General features: G+C 40.3%; 1 protein-coding gene across 3 annotated transcripts in view; it reads right to left on the bottom strand.

Annotated features, from left to right (window-relative positions):
* Positions 1–15164, bottom strand: part of alk (ALK receptor tyrosine kinase) — a 133183-nt gene that overhangs the window by 36656 nt on the left and 81363 nt on the right. For 2 of the 3 annotated variants that reach the window (XM_037240863.1, XM_037240865.1), the window contains exons 5-6: positions 10771–10901; positions 1592–1723 (exon numbers count right to left, since the gene is read on the bottom strand). In XM_037240863.1, the coding sequence (XP_037096758.1) occupies positions 1592–1723; positions 10771–10901 (263 nt within the window). Of the gene's footprint in view, positions 1–1591; positions 1724–10770; positions 10902–11042; positions 11158–15164 lie in introns of those variants that run through there. The other variant, XM_037240866.1, reaches the window with a different exon arrangement.

Below are 15164 nucleotides of genomic sequence, written 5' to 3'. Positions count from 1 at the left end.
TTTTCATCATTCATTCCTTTGCCCTCACATTCAGACATCACAGAACACAATCACCTTCAGCTCAGAATAAACTCTCCATGTCCTTTCAAACTGAAAATATTTCTATTTTAATACGCAAGATCAATTTTTGTGAGCTCCTAACTTTTTAGCTGAAGCTCCATTTTTGAACATTTGCAGTGTATTTCATAAGGTCATAGTTTGTTTTTTTGTGGCAATATTCTGGCTACTGTGTGTGTGTGTGTGTGTGTGTGTGTGTGGTTACTAGATGTTTTTAATATATGACACAAATCATCAGGCTTTGTATACTTGCATTTACACCCAGTCATCTTTCCCCCATTTTTCAATAAGCGCTCATGTGACCCTGTGACATTTCCTAGTTTGCCTTTTCTTAATTATTAACGGTGAGCAGAACAACAGCCAAAAGAGAAGAGATGGCTCGATGCAACGGCCTCATATCTGGGATGAGGAGGAATCTTGCAGATTACCACTTAAATCACATGCTCGGATTCCCTTTGATGCAAGCAGTATTCCTCAGTAGTTGGATGGAATATGCTGAAAAGCAGCGGGGCGTCGGCAGATTGACGAAGATCAACCGGGGAACGCTATGGCTGAAAGATGGGAGAATGCACGTGTGCGTAATGATGCAGGGCTTGGTTGGATCGGGTACAGACTCAATTGCACCTCCATGTCAAAAGTCTTGTGATTGACACAAGCCATGATCTTTGCTAGGACTCCCTTGCTACATTTTCCTGTTAATTAGCCTCTCTGTAGCTTATGGGGGATTCCAAAAGACCAAATCAGGAAATTCACAGACAGATCAGAGAAAATAGGGCAGCAGAGATGGGGACGCTGTGATTTGCATGCTTGTGGCAAGTGATGGTCATGTCAATAAAATACAAAGATTCATGTATGGAAGTTAACTGTGTCACACTAACACATGGATGGATCACTTGTGCTTGTCTTAAGCCTTCGAGGAGAAAAAGACCTTTAGAACAGGAAAAGGCGACATGTTTTGACTGCATCAGAGTGCCTTAGCTTCTCCATCTCTTTTCAGTCACATATTTTGGCCAAAAAGGTTGACGTGTACATATTTTGCGTCTAAGCCACTACATAGCAGCCCTCTCACCTTTACAATTCTTTTTTTTGTGTTTGTTTATAATTTTTGAAAATGGAATTTTGAGTAATTCTACAAAAATAATAATTTGTTGGTCTTGATAATTGCTGATATAAAAAAATGATAGGGCCAGATGGAATTCATTCGAGAGAATTCTGAAACTTGGCCAAGGCAGTATTCCACCAAGGCTTGGAAAAAACAAGGAAACTGTAAAAAAAAAAAGAAAGAAAGAAAGAAAGAAAGAAAGAAAAAGAAAAATGTGAACTATGTCAAGGGTGATGAATGCTCACCAAGCTTATTTGCACACTTTCTGCTGCCTTTCTCTTTGTTGGAAGAGACACTTAACTGCTCTTCTCAGAGGCCTTAATGAAGCTGCAGAATAGCTGACCAGCTTTTCGACATCGGTGTTACAATCCAGAAATAAAGGTCACAGAACACAGTGATTATATCTTGGTTACACAATCCGAATGTACTCACGACATCGCTCGCCCTCGTCATCCCCAAGTGGACAGTCCGTTCGGAAGTCGCATAATTTATCCAGTGTAATCACAGGTCCCTGGTGACAGTGGTAGCGGCCCTCCAGAGTGATGGTAGGGCCCGCTGAGGACGCTGGAAGATAAAATGAAAATGCTGTTTCTATGACAACAAATTCGGACAATAAACGACTATATTTTGGAACTGCTGGAAAAATAGAACTCACAGATAAAGAAGAAAATGTTTGTCTATTTACTTTGTTGTGACCAGAAGTCCACTTAAATAATCAGCATTAAAAAATTACTTCAGTTAAATAGACTTTGAATAAACTCTTGATTAACACATTGAGTTTGATAGCCAAAATATATAAACAACCAACATACAATTTGATTTCGCATTGGACAAAATGTCATGTAATTCCGGATGATGCTGTGTTTAAGATTTACAACAGCACAAAAAGACAAATCAACTGCTCGGGTAAACATAACCTATAAATAGCAGAAAAATCTACACTTATGTTGCAGAAGTACATCAGTCAGTGACACGGGTGAATTTATGTCTTGGCTGCAAAGCGTGTGTGACATCCTAAGGCTGCCTTGTACCAAGATAAATAACTAGCCCAGGTCTGCATAAGTACGTATCTGGCTTACAGTACAGTCTTCATCAGAAAAGAAAAAAAGAAAAAACCTCTGACCCAGATAGCTACTCTTGTTCTTCGCAAGACACACAAACACAGTTGTACCGCGGTGATATTTGCATTTCTATGCAAATAAGAGCGCTGATATTTGGATATTCCCAAACTGACACCACGACCCCAATCCTCAGAGACGGATCACAGACAAAAAAAAGAAAAGTGGGGAAGGAAAAAAAGGGAGTGAGATTGTGCTGATGATCATTTTGTCTTGATTTCCTCGACTTTTCATGTACAAGTAAATAACTGGTTGGGTTGCGTCTGTTGTCAGCAAATTTGTTTTTCTATAAAAGCCAAATAACATTTGCTTCTAATTTGCTGCGGTAGAACTGTTCAATGCAAGAGGTTGTCATTTAATGTTTTTATAAATTAGAAGAACAGACTTACAATTGAATTAAAAGGATCCAACAAGCAAGCCATTCAAATAGTGGATGACATCCAATGACCAAACTGGGCAAAAAAACCCTCAAAGGCCCATAAAAAAAGGAAAAATGCCTTATTGAATTATTGTGGCCTACAAAAAAACTGTCCTAGTGCCCCCACCTAGCAGGATCCCAAATTGCCAACATGGCGTCTGCAAGGGCGCTTTATAGCTGCTTGCAGGTGTAGATTTTAGAGTGTTTCTTTTGTTTTTAATGTTTCAATACGATTGTATTTCCCCCTGCCGATTTGTTGGTTGCTTTCCATCTCAGCGGGATTCCTTGTTGAACAGCCAGACAGCCGGTTGTACTTGTTTCTCAATACTGATCCGACTCCATATGACTCTCACCTCGCTCTTCACCTTCCCACTAATAGGAGGCACCTGTGCTTCTAGCGCTGAGCCAAAAACGGCAGCCCGGCTTCGCTCTCGCACTCTCTCTGGTCTGCTCAAGGTTTCTTGGCAATCACAATTTCACCTTGACTCTGCTGCACAGTGCTTGTTTATGTGGGCTTGAGTTAGTATATAGTCGGTCAGGGGTGTGCTTTTATTTCTTAAGTGCCCTAAGACAACTTCAAATATTTACCATATGTCACAAAATGATCTGCGGAGATTTTTCAAAAGTATGTTAAAACATTTTTTTTCAACCCAACTTCTTAATCGTAAACAAAAAAAAAAAACTCATTTGCCTGAACAAATGACTTCAGCTATGCAAGACGGAGTTCCGTTTTTACAAGTGAAATGTTCAGAACCGTAAAAACAGCAATGTGCAGTGACATTTGTCTGCAAAAATAGACATAGCAAGCCCGGGACAAGGCAAATGTACCATTTCAAATAAATGAGGTGATGTTTGTTTATGACCATCCGGGTTTATGGGTCTGGATGCAGTCTTGCGATGGGCATTCATTCAAGGCATGCCTTATGCATTCATTTCAGTTTAGTGCAGCACCATAGTTCATCACTAAAAGGGAAAAAAGAAAGCCTTGGCCAAGCATTATGGCAAAGCATGTAAATCCATCTATTTGTGTTAGCTCGGTGACACTTGGATAAGCACCCAAAAGTGGCTATGTCACTCAGCTGGTACATTTGGCCGGACCTGAGCCGTAACCCCGGCCTACCACAGTCCTTAAATCACACTTGTCAGTCTGCGGAAATAATTAGGTTAGTCTGGGATGAATTGTTTGCAGTTTTGTTATCCACATGCTCATGACAATGTGAGGTGAGTGACAGAGGGAAGCCCTCATTTGAGGGCACTTCTGTTCCGTGACAGCTTTCTATACTGTACAGCAAATAAGCCTTTTTTTTCCTTACAACTGTAAGCAATTCTAAAAACATGCATGTTAGGTGTGAAACTAAAATGTATACGACTAAAGTGTTTTGTCATTCAGATACGGGCTAACGCACATTATTTCACAAGATGAATAAAAGTAACTGAGAGTCTAACTTGTTAACGACTACAAGACATTACTTTTAACATGAAACCCAAGTTGAATTCTTTTGACAACAGGCCCAAATAATTCACAAAATATGAACATCCCTGTCGAGACATGGCACATTTTTATAAATCTCTTACATCAATGCTCCAACTTCAGTGTCTCGAATGCTCTGAGAGATTTCATTTCACCAAGACGTGTGAAGAAAACAAACCCACAAGACATTAACAGAGAAATATGATCAAATATGTGTTCACAAGAACGTCAAAACTGAAACTCCTTAAATAAATAGATTACAGTTTGGGCAGAATAAATCCAGGCTCTTTTTAGAATCCTCTTGTGGCTTTGCAATGTTTCATAAAAACTGCCATAAAAGTTTTATTTGTATCATTTTGTTTTCCAAGCTCCAATCGAGGTTTTATTATACGAGCTTCTGTTGCAGAAAACAACGAAAGAACAAAGTCAAGGTAAAGGTCCGACAATTGGAATTTGTCACTGAGGAAATGTCAGTGAGAATATTAAAAGTTGCCAATATCAATTGTTGTTTGAATTTGCAGATAACCGCGAGGCTATTTTCTGATCGAAGCAATCAAACTCTAATTTCTACAATTACAGTTTGCGACATGTTTGGCAATCGAAAGGGTTTGCATGAAATAAAATCATCTGTATCCATATACATGTTTTAAATAGAAGTATAGTCTACTTAAATTCGATGAATACAGATGATTAGATTTCATGCAACAGCTTGATGAAATGAAATTGTGTAAATGTCGCAACATAACGTTTTTCTTCTCTTGTAAATGCATTTGAAAATGAAAGGATATGAAGACACTCATCTGTCCTTGGATTCAATAAGTAGTCTATACTTAAAAATGGCATTTTTTCATACATGCGGCCACCCAGTAGAGCTTCTTATAATTGTGGCCCCCTCCATCATTTCATTTGTCCATCCCCGGGATAGTACATTTCCCCTGAGGAATTACAATCAGTAATGTAAATTAAATGTGTCAGTTTCCTCTGACACCCAGATAGAATGTAAATGGGTTTTTGCTGATAATATAACTTAGGAGTTAGTTCCACTTAAGTAGTGCACTGGAGGCTAATTTTAAAGAGGAGACGTTCAAGTGTCGGGTTCAAATGAAGGCTTGCACTCAAAGGGGGACTTTGCAGTTCAAATAAAATGTCAGCATAAACGTGACCGTAGTACTATTTTAGTAAAATTATTTGTGGAAAAACAAATCATCCTTCAATACCCAATTTTCAGTCATTTGATTTTTAAGAAACCACTGCAACTGAGGAACAACAACCAATCAGAGGCGTGATCACGAGTTGCCACTCGTTTGCAGGACGCTTGCAGCAAATAATAATAATAATAAGAAAATTACATATACAGACATGACATTCAATAAAGTCTCAATCGAATCCAAACTCATAAAAGCCCTGCTGATAGTCAATGAAAAAAAAATAACAGAGAACATTATAATGTCCATGCGATGGACGAGGTGTCATTTCATTCTGCAGGGAATCATATTTAGCACATTTTGGAAGTCCACACGCAAATGAAAAATAAAGGTTGTGGATACAATAGCTGCTGCCTCTGTATTGGTGAACAGATTGTCAGTTAACCAGTCAAGAAGAAGCGAGTAGACTTTTGCTGGCCCTGAGCATGGAAGAAAATCTCAATTTAAAACGTAATCTTCTGTATCTTGTCACAAAGTCGTGTTTGATTTTATGGGGGGTGAAAGTAATGAATTCTAGCAAGAGAGGATGGAATGCAAGTTGTGAGGTATTCATGATTTACAGCTGCTGGGATGCTAAAGATGGATTTTGAGAAGTTCCCCTACTGAACAGTTGACATGTCAAGAGGTGTTTGGACATGAATTCAATTATCTGCAAAGCGCCATGCTCAATTGGGCCCAGCTCTGTCCAGTCACTACCACTATCTATCATGCTTCTACTGGCAAAGCCTACAAGCACACTTGGGACAGAGCAAAGAGCAATCGTACACCGTTGTGGGATTCATAATTGAATGTCTTTTACCGCAGAATGATTATTGTATTATTAAAGGCTATGAACAATCTTCAATTAATGTGCTCCTGCAGCAGCAGTTACTCGAGGTAAGGGGGGGGAAGTCAGTGGGCACTGTCATATTTAAACATTGTACAGAGCTTAAGATATTAATACTGTTGTTAAAATGTGTGTCCTAAGTTTTGCACGTGAGTGTCTGTGTGTGAGCTGTGATCCACAGCAGACTGAACAAAATTAGACTTGAGGTGTCAGAAGTGATTCCGTAGTCAAGCTAAAGTCTGTCCACAACAGCTTGAACACATTGAGCAGCTGCCTGCTAGATCCGATTGATTTAGACACCTGTTCCGTTTGCCATATACAATATGGGCTGCCTGCAACATTTAACATTGCTCCGCATTTGAAAAAGTAACAGCTTTGCTAGACTGCATCGGAAAAGTTTCTGCATTGGAAAATCAAATTGTGCTGATGATCTGGAGTGCGCATTTACATTTAAAAGGTTGGGAATCTCCAAGTCTAGTCTAGTGTAGTGTAGTCTGTCTGCGAAACCTATCAAATTGAAGCCAAGAGTCGACAAATCAAATACATGCCACTGTACAGGATGTCAGTTCTCTTGGTGATGGCAAAACAGCAATAACAAAATTGCCACTGTTCAAATACTTGTGAACCTCAACGCAAACACACCCACATTTTTTTCAAGTATTGATGGAATAGTTTTATGAGTATTGATGGAACCTGTCTATGCCCTACAGTCCTTGGACTGTTTTCAGCTCCGTCTTGCATAAATGAAAGAATGCAGTTCAATAACACTTTCAATGGCATCACAGCTGACAAATCAATACATGACCAAAGGGGAATTGACAAAAATAGTTAGCCCCGGCATTTTTCTCTTTAGTACATTTCATCCTGCACCATATACGGTAAACAGTCTGGAATTGTAGAATTTGAAGAAAATAATTGGATTGGGTTATTTTACAGATGCAAAATTGAAAAGTCAATCACCACCTTATGCTGAGGATGGAAAGCATTGGTAAAGGAAAACCTGAGAGCCTTGCACAGAAAAGCTTTTTCCGACAGAGCATCCATCCATCCAGTCCATCCATCCATCCATCCATCCATCCATCCATCCATCCATCCATCATCCATCCATCCATCCATCCATCCATCCATCCATCCATCCATCCATCCATCCATCCATCCATCCATCCATCCATCCATCCATCCATCCATCCAAGTGCATGTCCGCTACGTCCACTCCACCAGATTCCACAGTCCAATTTGTCCCGTTGCCTCTGCGGGCCCTTGTGTGATTGATGGGCCTGGGGACACCCTCATGCTACCGTGTACCTAATCGCAAAGTATAGACTTGCCGTACCGCTCCATTAAGGGCCTGCGGCAGAGTGGTGTAATGGTTAAGGAAATGCGTCAGGGAAGGGGAAGGTCACACTAGTTCAAATTCCCCACAGGGATGTCCGCTTCCTTGTCCAGCACTACATGTCTACTTGGAAAATGAATAGTGACAGCTTGCCGGGAACACGAGCACACATACTAAATATGCTCTTCAGTGAGCAAACTGTCTTTTGGCAGCGAGGCTAGTATGACTTTGATACTACAATGACGACAATAATACGACAAAGGCATGGAGTCAAGTCACATAATCGGCTAATGAGATTGTCAGTCATCGGGGCGGTGTCTGTTTCCTTACGGGGTGAAAGACACAAAGTGACTTAGAAGGTCATTGAAGTGTTTTCTGCTATGCCATGGTGATCATGGTGAAGAAGTAGCAGATAGGCGCAGCCTAACTTCCTGTCAGGGGGGTAGAGACATCATACCATGCAAGTTACTTTGGAGACAACAAAATTGGATTGCTTGTAGGTCCTGTGACTGATGAGTTCATTAAAATGGAAGGCTATGGAGAAACAAGTCCTAGCATAGCGTCGTTCATTCATCCTGTATTGATGATCTCTCCTTTCACTTCATGAGCTTGAGTAATCAAGGCAAACTGAGACGTACACATTTTAGGGGCATCTCTGAAGGGTTTCGCATCTAAATGGCAACATTGGCGGCATTCAAACAAAGCTGCAAGAAAAAAAAAAGTAATCAGCACACATGCTGCTAACTGCTCGTGGTTTTCACTTTACACAGAGTATATTCGCATTGAGTTTTGTTTTTTGGCGAGGGATGTAATGCCATTATTTTTTATTTTTTTCAGGACACTATTATGCTACATTTCCTTTGATGAAACAACATACTTTTGTATCCACACTCCCCCCAAAAAAAAAAAGCCTCAAATCCTATGGGAGCAAATAAACAGGATTAGTTGAAGCAAAGTTTGACTCAGGCTTGTGTAAACGCTCCCAATCGTCTGCGTACAGGTCATTAATAGCAATGAGGAGGTCATTTTGAGTGCAAAAGCCAGGAATAAATAAATCAAACTGCACCAGGGATGCTGTATGAGAGCCCCAATTGTCTGTCCTTGCTTCAAATTCTGTGCAGGTAAGAAAGGAAGGTAATTTGAGCCCCAGCTTTGTGACAGGTGCTGGAGGCTAAAGTGGGGGTGGCCTTGAAATCCACAAAATGTGGAAAGGCCACACGGTGATCTTGCCGAGAGAGATTAAGGCTTCGATTTTGCAGTAGGAGCTGCATAATGGCCGTTGTGTTGGGGACGCAAGTTTAAGAGAATCCGACACTTCAGCACACTGCTCTTCTCTACCAGCTATTGCCTGACAAGAGGAACAAAGTGAACCCTGAGTTGACAACAATTAGACACTGCTGATCCAAGGCTGATTTACATGATCAACATCTGCTCCACCCTTTGTAGACAGTTATCTAAAGAGGATAAGCACATTCATTTGCATAAAAACACAATGCGCACAGTCATTGTTTTGCATGTTTATCAGCAGCTTTTCTGTCTCCCCCTGACCAAGGATAAAAATAAAAATAAAATAAAAAGCAACACTGTGTATATCATTTTAATACTGCGTGGCTATTAACTCATTCCCTGCCAACCCAGTTAATATCTCTGACGTCAATAACCGTCAGTGGCACTGAATGAGTTAAAAAGTTGAAGCTAGCAAATAATGGACATCTAATTATTGCCTGACAATTATTTTTCTTTACAAGTTGCAAAGGTGATATATGAGCCGTCTGCAAATACTAACATTTTAGGCAAGATAAGCAAATACATCTTTTGGGCCTAATAATCCATCATTGATCAAGCAAACAATATTGACCAAACAATCCATAAGCAAGTGCTGTGAAAATTGCATTTGCTTGCCAAAGTTGCATTAATTAGATTCTATAAACAGATGTGAGAAAAAAAACTGAGATATGCCAACAAAGCAAACAAGCAATTTACATTCAGTGGCAGAAGCGGATTTTGCGATAATTAAATTTGTACTGTGTAAACAGAACATTGTGTGTGTCATTTTTGAGAATTTGGGACTTTAATATTTGTCTAAAAGTCAGGGACATGTTTTGAATCCACACACACACACACACACACACACACATACTATAAATGACTAAAATTCAAACAATTTAAAATGAGTAAGTTTTTTTTGTTTCCAGGAAGCTGTGTTAGTCCCATACTGGGAATTCACTTTGTGCTGTGTAGATTTAATTTTGTCCAATATAAGGAGCTAATGGTGGAACACTGATTTTGGCCAACCCTCACTCAATTATTCCATTTTATGTTTTAGACACGAGCTGGTAAACAAGTTCCTGAGGTTTTACAGTAGGAACTTGGAATCTTGAAAAAAAATCATTCATTTGGAAAATCACATTTGTAAAAAAAAAAATATATATATTCACATACGTAGTATGTCATGGACACATGAGAATCATCCATTAAACAGATTCAGGCGAGTATAATAGCGACTCTGAGCATCTATTATGTGTTTGATGAATGGGATAAAATGGGAGGAAAAAAGCTCACTTGAAATGATAAAGCAAAGGCTGTTGTGGGCCCGCACAGGAAATGGAAACAGTCATATTCATTCAATTTGCAAAGTGTTCAAAATCAACAGAGAGGAATATTATTTCAGCCTCCGACAGTCTTCACATTTCATTCCAGAATGTAGTCCAATAAAGAAAACCATTTTTCATTTGACATGTTTGAGTTGCTTTGAGAACTCATGCATTGACTGTAGTCTACAAGCAAGTAAGGGAGGAAGAAAAAGAAAACAGGGCCAGTCTCCTCCATCATATTAAGGTGGGCTTGTTATTCACTCCGACCACCTTTGAAAATTGCCATTTAATGATACAATGCCACAATCAAAGCCCTGCAATTTCATTTAACAGAGCAAGGACCCCCTTTTGTTAACCCTATTATTTATTCCAACCATTCAGCGCATTGTATAAAAATCCATACCTGAACATAATACGAAAAACAAAAATGAATATGCAGTGTAATATATTAAATATTCAAACATATGAATTGTTGTTACAAATAGGAATAGGTAATTCATATTTAATAGTATATTTTATCATATATTATCGATGAATATTTTGTCAAGTACAACATTTGAAATATTGCATTTTAAGTTACGTCTGTAGTTCAATTTCCCAAGTAGTTCACAGAGTCAAACCCAAGGTTCATAACATGTCAGCTTACCCAAAGTGCAGTTGGTGGTGAAATTGGGCTCTATCATGGCCGTGTCATCAAGCGTTCGCTGGTCATAGCTGGCTGAGATCCGGAAAGGCGAGCCCCCGTGGGTCCCCAAGGTGAGGTGAGCCACGGCCCAGCTGCCAAGAAGAAAAAGCAGGAGCAGGATCATTGCCATGAGCAGGCACCACGGCTGACAGACATTGTCACATCCTCTATGAGGCTGCGAGGTCAGGGCAGGTTGGTCCTGCTCGGCCCCCAGGAGAGGGACCGTCTGAGACCTCAGTGGAAGATGGGAGCGCTTCTTGGTTCCTTTCCATTTTGACACATTGCCACTCTTTGAGTGTGTAAAGAAGCCTTCGAGATGACACCCCATTTTCAACTGCTGACTGACTGAGGAAAATCCCAAACCTGTTGGAATGCAGTGAGAGTTCTGTGTACACGGACGGCCCTCCTACAACCGCAGGCAGTCCCTAATTTGGTTAGGTAAATTAAATTGTGCTGATGAGGCTTCAAGGTCATAAAACAAAGTCCCCCTTGATCCTCTGCTTTTTTTTTTACGTACCACTTTTACTTCCATACATATTTCTATGCAGCATATTTGGGTGATAATGTTTTTGCATAGCCGTGATTGTACTGCTACTCAATAGAGAAAAGAGACAAAAAGAATAAAAATGAAAGAACTTGATTGTTCTGTTTGTTTGTCCATCTGTGTGTTATTTGGCAGACTACTTCTTGGTTTGTGGAGGATGACATTTCCCCCCCGTTCACGCTGAGCCAGCTCCGGTGTTGGTTCAGAGCTCAGCTGAAGATCATTTACTGCAAAAAAACACCCACTTGAAGCGCACAAAAGTGGTGCCAGACCTACACCTACTCTTCAGATTGAGAAGGAAGACGTTAGTAGCTGCTGTGTGTATGTTTCCTGGTTGCCCTCTGTAAGTGTGTGGTCGAGTGGTGGACAAACAGGTCGTAATGCCACAGAAATGTTTATCCGGACCATTGTCTACAACCTTGTCCAGAACATAGACTCACAATCATATAGACACATACAGTCTAATTCACAACTTGTTTTACATTAACACCTGCTACTGATATGGTTGGATAACAATGGCATGTCGTTTTTTTCTCTTTCTAATTTCCAATCTGTAGTAGCTTGCTTGTATTTTCACGTGTCAAAAGCGAACGGTGAGTTTAATGGCCAAGTCTGTGTATGAAGAGTAGATGAAACCAAAAATGCATCCCCGCACAAACTGCCGCTCCACAAACATCTGAGCTTTTATGATTTCCCAAACGTCTGTGCACTGACTCAACAGGCTTTGCATCACAAGTGTTGCCATCTTCTCTTATTCTGTTTTTTTCTTTTTTCCATTTCTATTTTCGAGCGCCCTCGCTCATTGCACTCGGCCTTTCTTTGAGAGCAGGGAAGGTGTTGACCAGATGGGAAGTGAAACTTCAACACCACACGACATCATTAGACAGCATCTGTCAGATCCTATCAAAGGGGAGAAATTAAACACTCGATAAGAGTCGTCAGTGTGTCCTTGGTCACGTTGATATTACGTTCGGACTCAGAAATCCACATGCTGTGCTGTGAGGATCAAAGCCCCACAGGCTGAGTCGTCGGCGGCATGGCGATGAGCCCGTAATTGCGCAGCCATGTTTGTTTCCTTGTGCGTAAAATATATGCAGGGCAGGCAACAAGCTCCGAAACCCCAGATAAGCAGTAAATAAACGCTTCGATACCCCAAAACTCAAACAGAAAACAAATGAGCAAAATTTGAAATGAACAAGGATGTGCCTGGAGTTAAATACTCTCAAAATACCGACGCGTGGAAAGCAAGAGCTGATGGGACTGGACCAGAAACTCCAGTTTTGGTTGGCTCAGAAAGTGGAAAGTCTTTAAAAAATCCATTTCTACCGGTGTCTACTTACAACAGTCTGTGTGACCACTTGCTTAATTCTTTGTATGTCTTATCAGGCTACGTATGTGCTGACAATCACTGGACTGATTAGATGAACAATTGTGAGTGGAGCTGCCAGTGCACATCACTCAAAAGCGTTCAACGTAATTCGTGGTTGACCATGCATGGCACAGGGCCCGCAAATAAATATGGAATACAAATGAGTGAGAAGGACCAAAGGCAGCCTGTTAAGGCAGCTCGGCTAGCTTTGTCATTTATGACTACTTTTTCCCACCCTGTTTTAACCATTTACTGATCATTTTGAAAACCAATTTTGGACCATTTTTGCCATGACACTGCTCGTCTGTGCTTGTTGTTTGTGCCAGTGCATTGGCAGCCCATTTGGACTTCTACTTTTGGTCTTTTTGCATTCACACCATTTTAGCCATGATTTCACAGTGTGTGGATGCGATGATGGTGCATATTGTATAATATTTCAAAGATCAGTTCCCTACTGATCGAGAACCTAATGGTGCTGTCTTTTGAAATTCATTCTCCAAGAACCATATTATTATATATTTATATTATTGTATTTATATTGCATTGAAATAAATATAGAATATGAATCAATAATAAAAATAAATTCAAATAATTGAAAACTGCTTAGGTGACCATGTTGCAGAACTTCTCGCCTCATCATATTCTTTGTGTTTGTTGTTTTTTTTTTCCAGGATTTTTGTCACACTCTCACTCTGTCCCACCCACAGCTGCAGATGGCACAAGCATAGAGCAAAGAAAACATGTGAAATCCCTGCTTATGTTAGGGAAGGGCCCAAGTGGATGTCTCAAAGCCCAGCCAGCATCATTACTCTGCACCAGCTGGTTCACTCTGTCACTGTTCTCAGCCATCTTTGTCATGGAAGTGGTCCTAATTCGGGGTAATCTCCCACCTCACCGCGACCGCTCTTTATCTACGTAAACCCTTTTGAGACATTCATTTTATTATTTGCAGCGTGCTTGTGCCACCTCCAGTTGCAAACGCCTGAAAAAGAAAGCACAGAGTGGGTGAAGTGAAGAATATTACAGCATAGAAAGCCAATTGGCACGGAGTTATGAGCATGACTGCCACAATCTCATTTTGTTGTTGTCACACATTGCATTAAAAATGAATGAAAGGATAATCATCACATACGTAGGCCTTAACCTCAAAACAAGCTTTGGACAAGAAAATGACATCATTTGTTTGTTCTGCCAGGCAATGAGCAACAATACTTTCTTCATGGCACGACCAACAAGCATGTGATTTTTACATGATGGTTTTTGGCTAGAATGAAAGAGGGCACTTTAGGCAGGCTTGAACTATTATATAGCCAATTGATTTAAACCTATATAGAGCTAAACAGATTATTCTGCAACAAAACTGCCAGGAGCTAATCGCACAAAATGAAAGCAAACTGGAGCAAATAAACAAATGCAAGCGTGCCCTCGCTGTGATGTGTTTTTTTCCACACGGGCTGGAAAGATATAGACATAATCTGCAAGTCAGTTTCTTTTTGATGCTTTTCTTACTGATGTGGACTCAGTTGTCACGCCACTTTTACATTCGCCTCAAACAGCCCCATAACATAGCACCTCACATGACTGGGCACAACGTCACCTTTCTTTGCCATAACATTTCACAAGTGGCCTGGCTCGACCATTGTTTTTGTAATCCCAAATATGAATTGCATGATGTGGCAGGATGGCAAAGTATTGTACAGCTCATCAAATGCACACAACTTTCACAGGTGAGGGTTTAAACACAGAAATGTGCCCAGGTACTACAGACTGACCGACACTTAGCCTGCACAGAAACGACTGCATATTTCCATCGGAGATTTTAAACGGCCCCGTATCTTGAGTCTGAGAACAAGTATCAATCAGGTCAAATATTATACAGCAGCAGGCCATGAATGCAAAGCTTTCATCAAAACTTGACACTTAAGATAAATGAGACACATTCTGCGACAATTTAATAGAGGTCAACCTGAACACTCAATGAATACTGTGGACTCATTGAATGCAATGAAATCATTTCTAAACAAAATTAAGAACCACACAATAACAGCTAGGCTGAGACAGATGAGCACAGATGACTGAAGTCGAAGCATTCAACAACTGTGTACCAACAAAGGTTCTCCGTCCATCGCCAGTGTCATTCGTTTGAAAATTTATATTAAAGATGATACTAATCATGCATTCAATGAATACATTTTTGCAATGATTCAAAAGGTTTGATGTTGAATTAAAATATAACAGCAACATCGCCACTTGCGCACTATAATGATATCTGACAGCGATATCAAATATCCTGCCTTTGTAAAAGTAATAATGTTCAGCCTTAATTACCACTGTGATGGGAGCTTTCCATTTAAATGATGTTGAATGGTGGTGAGGAACTTTATTGCGTCACCATTAGGCCATGGATTCTTCCCGTCCGCTCCACCCACCCACCCGGGGCTG

This window comes from Syngnathus acus, chromosome 22 (genome assembly GCF_901709675.1).
Source record: "Syngnathus acus chromosome 22, fSynAcu1.2, whole genome shotgun sequence".
In the NCBI taxonomy this organism is placed as follows: domain Eukaryota; kingdom Metazoa; phylum Chordata; class Actinopteri; order Syngnathiformes; family Syngnathidae; genus Syngnathus; species Syngnathus acus.
The sequence above is the reverse complement of the archived record's forward strand: the minus strand, read 5'-3'. Positions and strand labels throughout refer to the sequence as shown.